The sequence below is a fragment of the Callithrix jacchus genome, chromosome 13, assembly GCF_049354715.1.
Source record: "Callithrix jacchus isolate 240 chromosome 13, calJac240_pri, whole genome shotgun sequence".
NCBI classification, from domain to species: Eukaryota; Metazoa; Chordata; class Mammalia; order Primates; family Cebidae; genus Callithrix; species Callithrix jacchus.
This window is the reverse complement of record NC_133514.1, coordinates 112,302,955-112,318,172: the sequence shown is the minus strand read 5'-3', so window position 1 is coordinate 112,318,172 and position 15,218 is coordinate 112,302,955. Positions and strand designations below refer to the sequence as shown.

General features: G+C 37.0%; 1 protein-coding gene across 1 annotated transcript in view; it reads right to left on the bottom strand.

The window, feature by feature from the left end:
• The window catches only part of DOK6 (docking protein 6), a 446,729-nt gene that overhangs the window by 149,984 nt on the left and 281,527 nt on the right, over window positions 1–15,218 (bottom strand). The window contains exon 4 of the mRNA XM_002757321.7: window positions 13,985–14,104. Coding sequence (XP_002757367.1) covers window positions 13,985–14,104 — 120 coding nt within the window. The remainder of the gene's footprint in view (window positions 1–13,984; window positions 14,105–15,218) is intronic.

Below are 15,218 nucleotides of genomic sequence, written 5' to 3'. Positions count from 1 at the left end.
TCAGCCACCGTGCCTTGCCCAATTCTATATTCTTTAACACTTCTTTCATACCAATGAAAACATTAAATTTTCGTAAGAATATAAAACTACTAAATGTTATTTAGGCAAAAGACCAGAGTCACTGGTCTAATATTAAGGGTTAATCTTAAGTCCTCAAGAATCTGGTATTAGAAAAACTGACCTAATGCTTGGAATTTATTACTGAGTATTCATGTCAATTTGGAATCTAGGTTCATTCCACTGTTTACACAATCTGCTTTGTTCTTTTTCTTAATAGTTACATGAAATGCTAAAGGAACTAAATACAACCAGATATTACACAGATGAGAACTTTTTTTTTTTTTTTTAAATTTTTTATTGGATTATAGGTTTTGGGGTACATGAGCAGAGCATGCAAGACAGTTGCGTAGGTACACACATGGCAGTGTGCTTTGCTTTTCTTCTCCCCTTCACCCACATTTGGCATTTCTCCCCAGGCTATCCCTCCCCACCTCCCCCTCCCACTGGCCCTCCCCTTTTCCCCCCAATAGACCCCAGTGTTTAGTACTCCCCTTTCTGTGTCCATGTGTTCTCATTTTTCATCACCCACCTATGAGTGAGAATATGCGGTGTTTCATTTTCTGTTCTTGTGTCAGTTTGCTGAGGATGATGTTCTCCAGATTCATCCATGTCCCTACAAACGACACAAACTCATCATTTCTGATTGCTGCATAATATTCCATGGTGTATATGTGCCACATTTTTCCAATCCAGTCTATTATCAATGGGCATTTGGGTTGATTCCAGGTCTTTGCTATTGTAAACAGTGCTGCAATGAACATTCGTGTACATGTGTCCTTATAGTAGAACGATTTATAGTCTTTTGGATATATACCCAGTAATGGGATTGCTGGGTCAAATGGAATTTCTATTTCTAAGGCCTTGAGGAATCGCCACACTGTCTTCCACAATGGTTGAACTAATTTACACTCCCACCAACAGTGTAAAAGTGTTCCTTTTACTCCACATCCTCTCCAGCATCTGTTGTCTCCAGATTTTTTAATGATCGCCATTCTAACTGGCGTGAGATGGTATCTCAATGTGGTTTTGATTTGCATCTCTCTGATGACCAGTGACGATGAGCATTTTTTCATATGATTGTTGGCCTCATATATGTCTTCTTTCGTAAAGTATCTGTTCATATCCTTTGCCCACTTTTGAATGGGCTTGTTTGTTTTTTTCCTGTAAATCTGTTTGAGTTCTTTGTAAATTCTGGATATCAGCCCTTTGTCAGATGGGTAGACTGCGAAAATTTTTTCCCATTCTGTTGGTTGCCGATCCACTCTAGTGACTGTTTCTTTTGCCGTGCAGAAGCTGTGGAGTTTCATTAGGTCCCATTTGTCTATTTTGGCTTTTGTTGCCAATGCTTTTGGTGTTTTGTTCATGAAGTCCTTGCCTACTCCTATGTCCTGGATAGTTTTGCCTAGATTTCCTTCTAGGGTTTTTATGGTGCCAGGTCTTATGTTTAAGTCTTTAATCCATCTAGAGTTAATTTTAGTGTAAGGTGTCAGGAAGGGGTCCAGTTTCTGCTTTCTGCACATGGCTAGCCAGTTTTCCCAACACCATTTGTTAAACATGGAATCCTTGCCCCATTGCTTGTTTTTGTCAGGTTTATCAAAGATTGTATAGTTGTATGTATGTTGTGTTGCCTCCGGTGCCTCTGTTTTGTTCCATTGGTCTATATCTCTGTTTTGGTACCAGTACCATGCTGTTTTGATTATTGTAGCCTTGTAGTATAGTTTGAAATCCGGTAGTGTGATGCCCCCCGCTGTGTTCTTTTTGCTTAGAATTGACTTGGCTATGCGGGCTCTCTTTTGGTTCCATATGAAGTTCATGGTGGTTTTTTCCAGTTCTGTGAAGAAAGTCAATGGTATCTTGATGGGGATAGCGTTGATTCTGTAAATTACTTTGGGCAGTATAGCCATTTTCACGATATTAATTCTTCCTAACCATGAACATGGAATGTTTCTCCATCTGTTTGTGTCCTCTCTGATTTCATTGAGCAGTGGTTTGTAGTTCTCCTTGAAGAGGTCCCTTACGTTCCTTGTGAGTTGTATTCCAAGGTATTTTATTCTTTTTGTAGCAATTGCGAATGGCAGTTCGCTCTTGATTTGGCTTTCTTTAAGTCTGTTATTGGTGTAGACGAATGCTTGTGATTTTTGCACATTGATTTTATATCCTGAGACTTTGCTGAAGTTGCTTATCAGTTTCAGGAGTTTTTGGGCTGAGGCAATGGGGTCTTCTAGGTATACTATCATGTCATCTGCAAATGGAGACAATTTGGCTTCCACCTTTCCTATTTGAATACCCTTTATTTCTTTTTCTTGCCTGATTGCTCTGGCTAGAACTTCCAGTACTATATTGAATAGGAGTGGTGAGAGAGGGCATCCTTGTCCAGTGCCAGATTTTAAAGGGAATGCTTCCAGTTTTTGCCCATTCAGTATGATATTGGCTGTTGGTTTGTCATAAATAGCTTTTATTACTTTGAGATACGTTCCATCGATACCGAGTTTATTGAGGGTTTTTAGCATAAAGGGCTGTTGAATTTTGTCAAATGCCTTCTCTGCGTCAATTGAGATAATCATGTGGTTTTTGTTTTTGGTTCTGTTTATGTGGTGAATTACGTTGATAGACTTGCGTATGTTGAACCAGCCTTGCATCCCCGGGATGAATCCTACTTGATCATGATGAATACGTTTTTTGATTTGCTGTTGCAATCGGCTTGCCAATATTTTATTGAAGATTTTTGCATCTATGTTCATCATGGATATTGGCCTGAAGTTTTCTTTTCTTGTTGGGTCTCTGCCGGGTTTTGGTATCAGGATGATGCTGGTCTCATAAAATGATTTGGGAAGGATTCCCTCTTTTTGGATTGTTTGAAATAGTTTTAGAAGGAATGGTACCAGCTCCTCCTTGTGTGTCTGGTAGAATTCGGCTGTGAACCCGTCTGGACCTGGGCTTTTTTTGTGTGGTAGGCTCTTAATTGCTGCCTCAACTTAGATGAGAACTTTAAAGATCATTCTGCTCTTTATATTCTTATCTCCAAAATTTCTATAATAGATGATTATTGCAGTGGTCACTCTTCAATTCCAGCAGCTTTAGAAGCTGAGCCACACTGAGAAAGCAGATGTTTGCACATATAGACCAACCCTGAGACCTGTATAATGCAGTGAAACCACCACTAAACAAAGCATGATTTATGCTTGTCAAAATCTGTAGAACTCTTCAGAAATTGTGACCCCATCTCCACAGAACTAAAGTTCATCAACATTTATTTTATTATAATGTGGAAATAGCAACAGATTTAGTTGCCAGGTGCCATCTGTTCAATGCCCAAGACCACTGTGAATCGAAACACTTGCATTTTTTGAACAATCATCAGTCGTTGAAAAAGAAATCCACAGCGTCTTTTTAAAATTCCCCAGAAATTTCTTTTTTGCTTTATAAGAATTGACTATTGCATGGATTTTATCTGCATTTCCAAGTAAACCATGTCATTGCACAAATACAAAACATTATTTTTAAAAATTAAAAAATTCACTGTTGCACCTTACCAACATTTCTGTTATACTGTAACATAATATACAAACATATTCACACACAATTATTACACTGAAAGTATTTAACCTTGTATATTGCACTTATAAGGATTTTCAGAAACTATTAAATATTTTAAGGGTCTGAAATTTTTAAGGAATGCATAACATTACACTATATAACTATGCTATAATTTATTTAAATTGTTTAATATTAAAAGTAAGCCAATTTTTGTCTAATATAAATTAAGCTGCAATAAAATAACCAATTTTTATCTCAATTTGCTGAATAATTCAGTCCTTTTATATTGGTTCATAGAGTTTACTGTACTATATTCTTTTATATAAATTTTAGATAATTTTAAATATCTTTGATTATTAACTTACATTGAACACTAAAATCTGAATCATTGGTGCAAATACTATAAAATCCTATAAGTATCACACACTGCCAAATTGCTTTCCAGAAATTCCTTACCAATAAATATTCAAAATACATATAGAGTGAGTCACTGTTAAGTGTCTATTGCCAGAGTTATCAAAAATTACATCTATGGTTTGTTTTCCTGTCTGTGAGAATTCTGTATGTTGGAAACTTTTCGAAGATCTTCTGAAGATGTGAATGTCTTAATCTGTGCTCAAAGAAAAATGTAGAACTTCATAAAATACGTTAAAGTGAAAGGCTACAAATTAGTTATTGAAATATCTATCTTAAGAAATTTGAAAAATAACCAGCAATTAAGCCGAAAACTGTAGAGCAGCTGAATGATTAGTAATAGTGAATGAGAGCAAAAATCAATAAAATAAAAAATATACAAAGTTCGCAAGAGCTGTTATAACAAAGTACCACTGACTGGGTAGCTTAAAGAACAGATTCTATTCTCACCATTCTGGAGGCTGGAAGTCCAAGATCAAGGTGCCAGCAGAGTTGGTTTTTTTTCTGAGGCCTCTCTCTTCAGCTTGTACTTGGTCATTTTCTCCCTATATGGTTTTCCCTCTGTTTCTGTGTTCAAATTTCCTCCTCTTATGAAGACACTAGTCATATTGGATTAGGGCTCACCTATATATTCTCCTTATGCCTTAATTACCTCTTTAAAGATACTATCTACAAGTACTGTCACATTCTGAGGTACCAGAGGTTAGGACTTCAAAACCTACGTTTTGAGTGGAACAAAATTCAGCCCACAAAATACAGAAAAGAGGTTTAACACATAGACAAGTATCTAGTGATGCCAACGCATGGCCAAAAGGAATGAATGTAAAGGATGCCACATACTATAAAGAGATATCAAAATGATAATGCAAAGATACTATGACAAAATGTTTGCCAGTACTTTGGAAAATTTTCAAGCAATAGGCAAATTCTTAAAATCAATGGTAGATTTTTTTTTAGAGCTAATTATAATTGACAGTACATCACCCCCTATTTGCAAGCTTTAGTGTATATAAGAGCATCACTGGAATTGTTAAAATAGAGATGTCTGGCCTCCGCCTCCCGATGTTTACTTTGTAGGTGTGGGTGAGCCCAGAATTCCCTTGTTTAACATGCACCCGGTGTGAATGCGATGGAGATCTTCACATACATCCAGAGAAAACTGACTTTCCTGCCAGGCATTGTGCTGCCTGCTTTCCAAGTCCTATCTTACTTGGTCCTCACAACAATTCTCTGAGAGAAGGACTGTCATTATTCTCAATGCAAAGTAGGAAGCAGAGATTAAGAGAATTTCACTAGTCAGACCACGGCCTCATAGCATGTCAAAAGTGGAATAGAACTTGAGGATAGAGTAACTTTGTCAACTTTTTTTTTTTTGACAGGCTACGTATTTGACTTTCCAGCTTCATAGAATATTTTGTTTTAGTACAGCAGAAAAAAAAAATGGATCATGAAAATTATGCCAACCAAAAAACGAAATCCCAATATAATATATTGACTTTATACCGATTATATTTTGTTTTTGTGTTAAACTGTATCAATTTTCTGTCAAATGAGGACTGATTCAACCCACTTTGGTGGTGGCTGTTATTCAGAGTTCAATTCCTGCGCACCCTTGCCTTTTACTGTAGGCTGAACTGAAAGCGGGTACACCCTTGCCTTTTACTGTAGGCTGAACTGAAAGCGGATAGAACCGATGTAGTCATAGGAGTTGGCAGAGGAAAAGGGGTCGTCTTATCTTGTTTCCATGTGCCTGTATCCCAATAAAGTTTTCTCTCTGCTTCCCTGTGCCATGTCAGTATCTGCTTCCAGATAATATCTGGGGTCCAGTGTGCACCTAAGGAAAAGCTGAGGACCCTCTCCATGCCACCCTCAATTTTGAGACAAGTGAGGCTCTTTACTTTCTTATATCTCTCTGGCTTCCAATAACATTGACTGCTACCTGTCCTATGCCTTTCATTAAACCCAATAGGGAAAATCACATGCTAGTGTTCTTTTGAAGAAACCTCCAATTTATAACAAGGTGATATAAACACATGTCACAACCCACCTGACCTCCCATGAAAAGAGGAAAGGCAAGGAAGGGATCTATTTCTTATTTTCCATAAAACTCTTCTTTCCCAAGCCATTCTTTTCATCTTCTTGCACACACCTTGGAGCAGTAATTCTGAGTTCAGTATTCTCTCCCAAAAGCTTTTCCCCTTATGTAGCTATGAATGCTTTCAAAATCTGCATCTTCAGTCTTACTGATGGAAGAGATGTCCCCAGGGCAAAAGAGCCAGGATAGATCCCTTGGTGCTTCAAGACATTTCTTCATGCATATATCTCCTTTATATCAGCACAGTTAGACATAGACAAATGGATCATTTAGATTTGACATTGTCAGAAGAGAAGAACTACCAAACATCTTTTGCTTCCCTGAAGTGTCTATGGCAAAGCGTAGGGAGAAATTATACATAGCATCGACCTTTTTCTAGGCTAGTGTGTACTGAAGACCAAGTGAGAAAAGTGGTGGCTATAATTTGTATTTTTCAAAATTATATGGAGCATCTATATAAATCAAATAATAACAGTAAAACAGTGCAACACATGGTAGGCAAAATTACTATGGTACATGCAACTTTGTATTGCATCCATTAGTGTCATCTTATTTCTTCTGGAGGGGCTGCTCCCATGATCATTGCCTTTCAGCACCGTAGATAATAGTCTCTGTTGGTTATATCAACATTTGCAAATATGTGTTTCATGGAACACAAGTCCCACAGTATATGAATGCATGTTATCTGCAGAAGGAGGCACCTAGGTCAAGAGAGTTTGGGAAATGCTGGGTTGTACAAAGGTAAACAGATTTACTAATGTATGTTGTGACCATCACACAAGGCTGGTATTTGTTTCTTAGGGCTACCATAACAAAGTGCCAACAGTTGGTTGGCTTAAAATAACAAATATATAATCTCACAGGTCTGGAGGCTAGAAGTCTGAAATCAGGGTGTCGGCAGGGCCATCCTCTCTGGCTGCTCAGCAGAAGAATCCTTTCTTGCTTTTTCCAGCTTCTGGCGTTTGTGTGCTATGCATGATGTTCCTTGGCGTGTGGACGCGTCATCACTGCAGTCACACGGCCATCTTCTGATGCATCTTCACAACATCTCACTTGTCCATATCTGTCTCTGAGTCTAAACTTCCCCTCTTTATAGTGACATACTGGATGTTATTAGATTACGGCCCACTCTAATTCTTCGTTTTAACTTAATTGCCTTTACAAAGAAACTATTCCAAATAAAGTCACATTCTAAGTTATGGAGGGTTAAGACTTCAACTCATCTTTTTGGAAGGGACACAATTGCCATATAATATTAAGTTCACCTGATTGATTCCCTCACTTCGGAGAGCAGGCTGTCTGTCATCATCATCATCATCATCATCATCATCATCATCATCATCACAGTAGTATTTCTAGGAACTCACTTTGGGCAAGGCTAGAGCATGTAAGTGGTATTTTAGAAATTCAGACGTGGGTATACTTGGGTTTTTTTCCCCCACTATGCAAAAGTTGGTTTTGGTTTTGCTCAGTGTCATCCCATAGAAAAAATTATTACCCTGGAAAACTCTTCTTTTTGGTTATAAAGAATGTATTCAAGTGAATATGGTTCATCCCAGATCATTAAGATTTTGGGGGGAAATCCTCAAAATAGCGGCTGATTGTTACTTTTGCCATTGTTTTGTCATTGATTGGTTATTTTCTACATGAGTAAGGTCCTGCTAACAATGGCTTTAATCACTGATGGACATTAAGAGTTTCAGACCTGCCTGATTGAGAAAGCTAATTTAGAGGAATAAAAAGTAATTATGAAAAGAAAAGAGCAGGATACTTTGATTAGAATTAATGCACACCTCTACCACAGTACTTTCCTTTTGTTTTTATTTTAGCACATATTTTATTATACCTGAGACAGTAGATTGTATCATTTTTTATATTAGTTTTTCACTTCCTCTCCCTATACAGAGGTGATACATTTACCTCCTAGTGTGGCCTTATACATGTGGTATACTGTCCTTCTTGACTTTGGGCTTGGTCATAGGACTTGCTTTGGCCAATGGAACCTTAGTGGACACGAAATATGCAAAGGCTTAAATTGGGTTGCAAATCTGGGCATACTGTCATGCATTACTGTTATCTTCTGTTTTGAGAGAGTGCTTTGGGAAGCTGCAAGTGTAAGGAGGCTGAGAGACAGATGAAATAGACACTGGCATTGTCTATTGGCAGCCTGGAGCCAATCTCAGCACGATCCACTCTAACTCAGCCCAACTTTAGCCTTTTTACCTGTGCCTGAACAATGAAAATCTGCTTATAAATCTGTGCTACTGAGATTTTTGTTGTCTGGTAACACATTATTTTACAAAACATTAATTTATACACTTCATGTTTGTCTTCTTTACTACTTTGTAAGCTTCTAAAAAGTAATCATACTTTGTTCAGTTTTATGTTTCTTGTTTAGTTCTTACATATCATAGGTCCTCAAATTGTTTGATGGGTCAGGAATGAATGAATCACAGTCAAGGGTGTCTGAGTTGAATATAGGAAGCATGTTTACCATGGCAACCAGATAATACTTCAGAAACAATACTTACTAGCATATTGCTTTGTTTCCGAGAAAAGTTTTTAGGCTAAATGTTTTTAGGCTAAAAGAAGAAATGTATGCTGATCCTTCGCCACTCATAAGCAGAGCCACTGGTCCCGGAGAAAGGCAAACCCTTCAGTCTGACTCTGAATAAACCAAAACCAGATGGTAAAGTCTGAGGTTCCGTTTCTTGTTGTTCTAGATGGAGATGTCTTGCATCAGTAGCAAATTGGACCTATCTTTCGTGTCCACTTCCAACTGCAGTTGAGTTGCTTCTTGGTTACAATGTTCACTTTTGCTATTCATGATGTATAAGCAACATTTGTTTCCCAAAATTGCTATTATGTGTTGTGAATCCTTTATAAATAACCATAACACCAGAGGTTAATATTTTCTACAGTCCATATAGGCCATCTTAAATATTACTGAAAGACCCGGAGATCCTGGAAATTTTAAGAATTTAAACTTTAAAATGTCTACCAAGCATGCACTTTTCTGTGGCAGTGTCATCTGATATCAGAAGACATTTTACTCTATTTTTGTGTCTGTGTGTGTGTGCGTGTGCATGTGAACTTGGGTTCATGTAACTTTCCCCATACCATGTGGGATTCTGAGTCGATATGAAAACAGCTGACAGCAGTAGATAAAGATGATTATAGCAAAGGATTTAATCAATAACCACTTTTATCTCAGCAGCACACATTATCTTTCACCTTTAAAAATTATTTGCGTAAATGTCTCTTCTTAGCTAGTCTCAGATTAAACAAAACCAGGCTCTCCGAAGAGGCAGGGAAACACAAGAAGAGAAGTAGCAATTTTGAATGTCACAAAAATGCTGTGGTAAAGACTAAGCGATGTAACTTTATTTAATGATAGAATACCGCAAGATCACCACAAACCACATTAATGTAATTACATCAATTCTGCACACATAGGTTTCTTATCTCTTAGGAAAAAAAGTGCAAACTGAATCCAGGCATATTACCGGCAGAATAATAAAATCATGTTTGTGATGAATATGTTATATAATTAAAAAATAAAATGTTTTAAAAAAAGATTGAGTAATCTTTTATCAAATAATTGTCATGATAGATTCAATCCATATATCTTAGTGACTTCAATCATGTATTAGGAAGTTAATGCTTTTGTTTATTTAGTTTTTTATAAGCCTAATACCACAGTACATTTATTCATGTCTCAGGTGCTTTAAGAAAACTTTCTTATATTCTGCATAGAAGTTTTCAAAGTATTTTTATTTTTTTTATTATACTTGAAGTTCTGGGATACCTGTGCAGAACGTGCAGGTTTGTTACATACGTATACATGTGCCATGGTGGTATGCTGCACCCATCAACCTGTCATCTACATTAGGTGTTTCTCCTAATGCTATCCCTCCCCTACACCCCAACTCCCACAGGCCACGTGAGATATTCCCCTCCCTGTGTCCATACGTTCTCATTGTTTGACTCTCACTTACGAGTGAGAACATACACTGTTTGTTTTTCTGTTCCTGTATTAGTTTGCTGAGAGTGATGGTTTCCAGATTCATCCATGTTCCTGCAAAGGACATGAGCTCATCTTTTCTTAATGGCTTCATAGCATTCAATGGTGTATATGTGCCACATTTTCTTTATCCAGTCTATCATTGATGGGCATTTGGGTTGGTTTCAAGTCTTTGCTATTGTGAGCAGTGCTTCAATAAACATGTGTGCATGTGTCTTTATAGTAGAATGATTTGTAATCCTTTGACTATGTAGCCAGTAATGGGATTGCTGGGTCAAATGGAATTTCTATTTCTAGGTCCTTGAGGAATTGCCACACTGTCTTCCACAATGTTTGAACCAATTTACAGTCCCACCAACAGTGTAAAAGTGTTCCTATTTCTCCAGTATCTGTTGTTTCCTGACTTTTTAATGATTGCCAATCTAACTGGTGTGAGATGGTATCTCACTGTGGTTTTGATTTGCTTGTCTCTAATGACCAGTGATGATGAGCTTTATTTCATGTTTGTTGGCCACATAAATGTCTTCTTTTGAGAAGTGTCTGTTAATATCTTTTGCCCACTTTTGAACGGGATGTTTTTTCTTGTAAATTTGTTTAAGTTCTTCATAGATTCTTGATATTAGCCCTTTGTGAGGTGGATAGATTGCAAAAAATTTCTCCCATTATATAGGTTGTCTATTCACTCTAATGATAGATTTTGTTTATTTTAAAAGTTGTTATGCTCAAAGAGTCTGGAAGAGTGACTGAGAGTCAGTGAAATGACAGCTTAAAGGCAATGTTATTTTTAAAGACTTTAGTTATCTAAAATGCTTTCCCTACACTTTTAAGTAAAACAAGCGAGTATATTGTCTAGTAAATCGATATTGACTCCAAGGCCTCGGGGAGAGGGTCTAAGTTGATGGATGAGATATCTTAGTCTTTACTAAGAGGTTTTATAGCCTACGGGTAATTGTTAGAGAGAGCATCCTAAATTGAAATTATCATAAGTACGGGAGAAGCCTATTGATGAGAAAATGAGAGAACTGGGGGATATACCCATGAAATTGTGCCAATCTGTGTGTGTGTACAGTTCTCTCTGGGTATACATGCTAGATTATTGAGCTAGCAAGAGTAGAGTCTGAAATCTTGATATTCCCTCAATGTGTATTCCTTTTATTATTCTCCTAAAGTGTTAATGCCAGTTTTAAAAAGTTCAAGCCAGCTCTGAATGAACCAAGAGGAACAGAAAAAGCTATTATCATCAAAGTTTATGGAAGTTCTTTAAAGAGAGGGGACACAGACTTCACGAACCCTGACCAATGGCTGTATGCATGGCCTTGGCAGTGAAATAAGGAACTTCCTCCAAGGCTAAGGAGATTCCCAGGGAATGGAACTTCCTCCAAGGCTAAGGAGATTCCCAGGGAATGGAACTTCCTCCAAGGGGAAGGAGATTCCCAGGGAATGGAAATTCTCCCATTTTCGCATTAAAATTTTTCTTTTAATGATAAACATTGAAAAGTCTTAGTGAGAACGTGTCTGTCACCCAGCATGTGTACTAAAGTTGCCAATTTCCTTATAGGATATCATGTATCTTTGTGGGCCATTTAAATAAACCCAGCATTACCTTTCCTAGCTGAATAGTTACTCAGAGATTTGTTAACTATATTTTTAAATCAGATATATCCTTTTGTTTGAAGCTAGGATTATTAAACAAAATTCATCTAAGAAAAGCATTTATAGCATTGGTGATGTAATTTCAGATCTGCTGTACAGTATATACAGGAATTATTTTTCTCTTCTTTATTTTGATGTGTGTGTGTTTTAAAGAAACCTGATTTTTACGTAGCTTTGGCATTTTATTCTGTGTCTGTCCTATTCTAGAAAAAAAACTATGTTAAAAACTTTATGTTCTCGACAAATTACTTTGACATTATTATCAAAGTAGAAATAAAATTATGATAAACCAAAGAAATACATTATACATTTGGATAGAAACCATATATAATTCCAAATCTTCAAAGTAAAAATCATATAGTCCACACTATCAGAGACACATAGTATTTCTATTCATAAGCTTAATTTATTCACTTTTTCACATTTTCTTTATGTAGCACTTGACAGATTTTTATCAGTAAGAGGTTTTTCCTTTTCTTAAACTGTGCATGCATTTTAAATAGCATGATTATGGACCCTCTGTGCTAAGCACTGCTCTCAGAAAACAAATCAGAGATGAAAAGTTGAGAGAGTGTGGGAGAGGAACTGGAATATAAACCTGAAGCTAGATAAACAGCTACAGAAAGGCTTTTGTAAGTTTCTAAAAATTCACATGGAAGCAATGTTTGGTACTTACATATGCTCATGATTAATTAGCAGAAAAGTTTTTCATTTTAGCAACAAATAAAAAAATAGTACTACAATAGGCTATGAGCTGTCAATGGCTGTTGACAGTATTGTTGGCAATGATGAGATTATAATCACATGCTATCATTTGTTTTCTTACCTAGGCTGTCTCATTTACGAGCCACAGACAATTACAGAATTTCTTTCCTTTTTCTTTTGTTGAGACCACTCCGACACTGAGGCTGGACTACAATGGCCCAATCTTGGCTCACAGCAACCTCTGCCTCCCAGGCTCAAGCGATCCTCCCACCTCAGCTCTGGAGTAGCTAGAACTACAGACACATGTAGTGCCACTAATTTTTGTATTTTTTATAGAGATAGGGTTTCACCATGTTGCCCAAGCTGGTCTTGAATTGAGCTCAAGCAGTCCGCTTGCCGCTGCCTCCCAAAGTGCTGGGATTACAAGTGTGAGCCACTGCACCAGGCCCAGAATTTCTTCTTAAAAAAGTGTCAAATTTCCTCAACATCCTTCAACCTTTCAAAACACTGGCCATCAAAACTTTGCAACAATGAAAAGTTTATATTTTTACACGATCTGATCGTCTGGTGGTGGTGATAATACTTTTTAAAATGAGCTCACAATCAATGAATATCGACAGCCTGAGTAATATTACTCCAATTATGTTATTTAGAGTTGCTAATCAAGAACGTGCAGCATAAACTGTTACGAGACATTAGAAATGCATGTTAAACTAGAGAACAGTGCAGTAAGCAAACATCGTTAGAAACAAAAACCTCAGTTTTGTGAAACCCTGCGATTTTCTTCACTGTAGTTTTCTCTTTGTAGTATTAGCCAAATGCCCTAAAAGCTACTGACTACCTGAGAAGCCAAATCTGTTAACATAGACTCCAAATCGTTAACAACTCTCAAAGAAGAAACCGGAGTGCCAGGCATTCAAAAGCCTTCTGTATAATGAGTTAACCTATTAGTTAGTTATTAGGGTAAAAGGCAATGTCACAAACAAGAAGCCAAGGAGACCTGGGTTGTACCTTAGCATTTTCTCCAGTTGCTGCACCATCATGGGAAAATTCCTTAATAACTTGAACCGTTCAGTTTATTATATGTATTTCTGTGACAGGGTCTTGCTTTGTTGTCCAGGCTAGAGTGTAGTGGCATGATCTTGACTCACTGCAACTTCCACCTCCTGGGTTCAAGCAATTCTCATGCTTCAGCCTCCTAAGAAGATGGGACTACAGGTATGGGCCACCACACCCAGCTAATTTTTGTATTTTTAGTAGAGATGAGGTTTTACCATGTTGCCCAGGTTGGTCTCGAACTCCTGGCCTCAAGTGATGGGTCCCCCTCGGCCTCCCAAAGTGCAGGGATTACAGGTGTATACCACCGTACTCCATGTACTCCACCTCTTTGATTTAAAAACATGGTTGGTCTGAAACATTTCTGAGATCCTTTCCCGTTTCAAAGTGCGACAACAACAAGGGTATTCTGAAGTGATAGAAGGCAATCTCACACCTACCATTCTGTTCCCGCTGCACTCCTGCCGCCAGAAGGTCGGGCTCCCCAAGGCTGATGTCATTGAGCCTGGTCCCCAGACACTCCATGCAGAGGTGCTTGCACCACTCCTCAGCCTCCAGCTCTGAAAGTAACCACAAGATCACCAGTCAATCAATGCTCCCTAGAAATGATGGAAGAAGAATATTCCCTGAATCATTTTCCCAGGTAATTAGCAAGAGTTAAGAACACACCTTTAAAAAAACATGAAAAACTGTATTTAGGAAGTGAAAAAAAGTCCCAGTGATTACTTCCCACTACTTGAGATTATATTTTTAAGTGGTTTATTTTATTTGTAGTACTTTACCTTATTTACAGATAATAGTCTGGGAATATTTGTTTCCTATATAGCAATGTTTAGATTGATTTTATTTTGGGAGGAAAAGTATTTAAAAGAATAAATTAGCCAGGTTTAGTTATGCCACTATATATATGTGTGTATATATATATATACGTATACATATATATGTGTGTATATATATATGTATATATATATGTGTGTATATGTATACGTATACATATATATGTGTGTGTATATATATGTATACATATGTATACGTATACATATACTTCAAAACATCATGCTTTACGTGATAAATACATTTAATTTTATATCAATGTAAAAATTAAATAAGTAAATATGAAATAAAATATTTAAGTGAATAGTTGATAAAATGTCAGGTTAAACAAATGAATGCTTTCCTGAAAGTTAGATTTTTATGAGTTGAAGATCTGATCCCAAAGTCATTCTAAATTGAAATGGATCATAAATCAGCTCTAGAATGTGATCATTTTCTCTGTAAACAATACAAATTAGACTATTCTTATTTTTTTTTAAATCGGGGTAGAATCTTAATCTCTACTCTTTGGAAAATTCTAATTACCTAAGACATTGATTAGATCACTGCCTTTTTTGTTTTTAAACTATGGTTAACTCCAAATTTCTTTATAATCACATTTTCCCCTTGGTTAAACCATTAGAATGTGTTACACTGACGCAAAATACTGTCATATCTAAAGCTTTCACAGGCTTTCATAAACGTAAATGAATTTGACTTTGGTGTAAGCCCTATGTGAGTGAGGTAGCCAAGGGTTAGGGTCAAACCTGTGTCTCAAATCACTGGTCAGCACCAAAACAGGACTGGAAATCAACTGAGTCTTCCAGCTATTACACCATGCAGAAATTTGAAAAAGGGTCT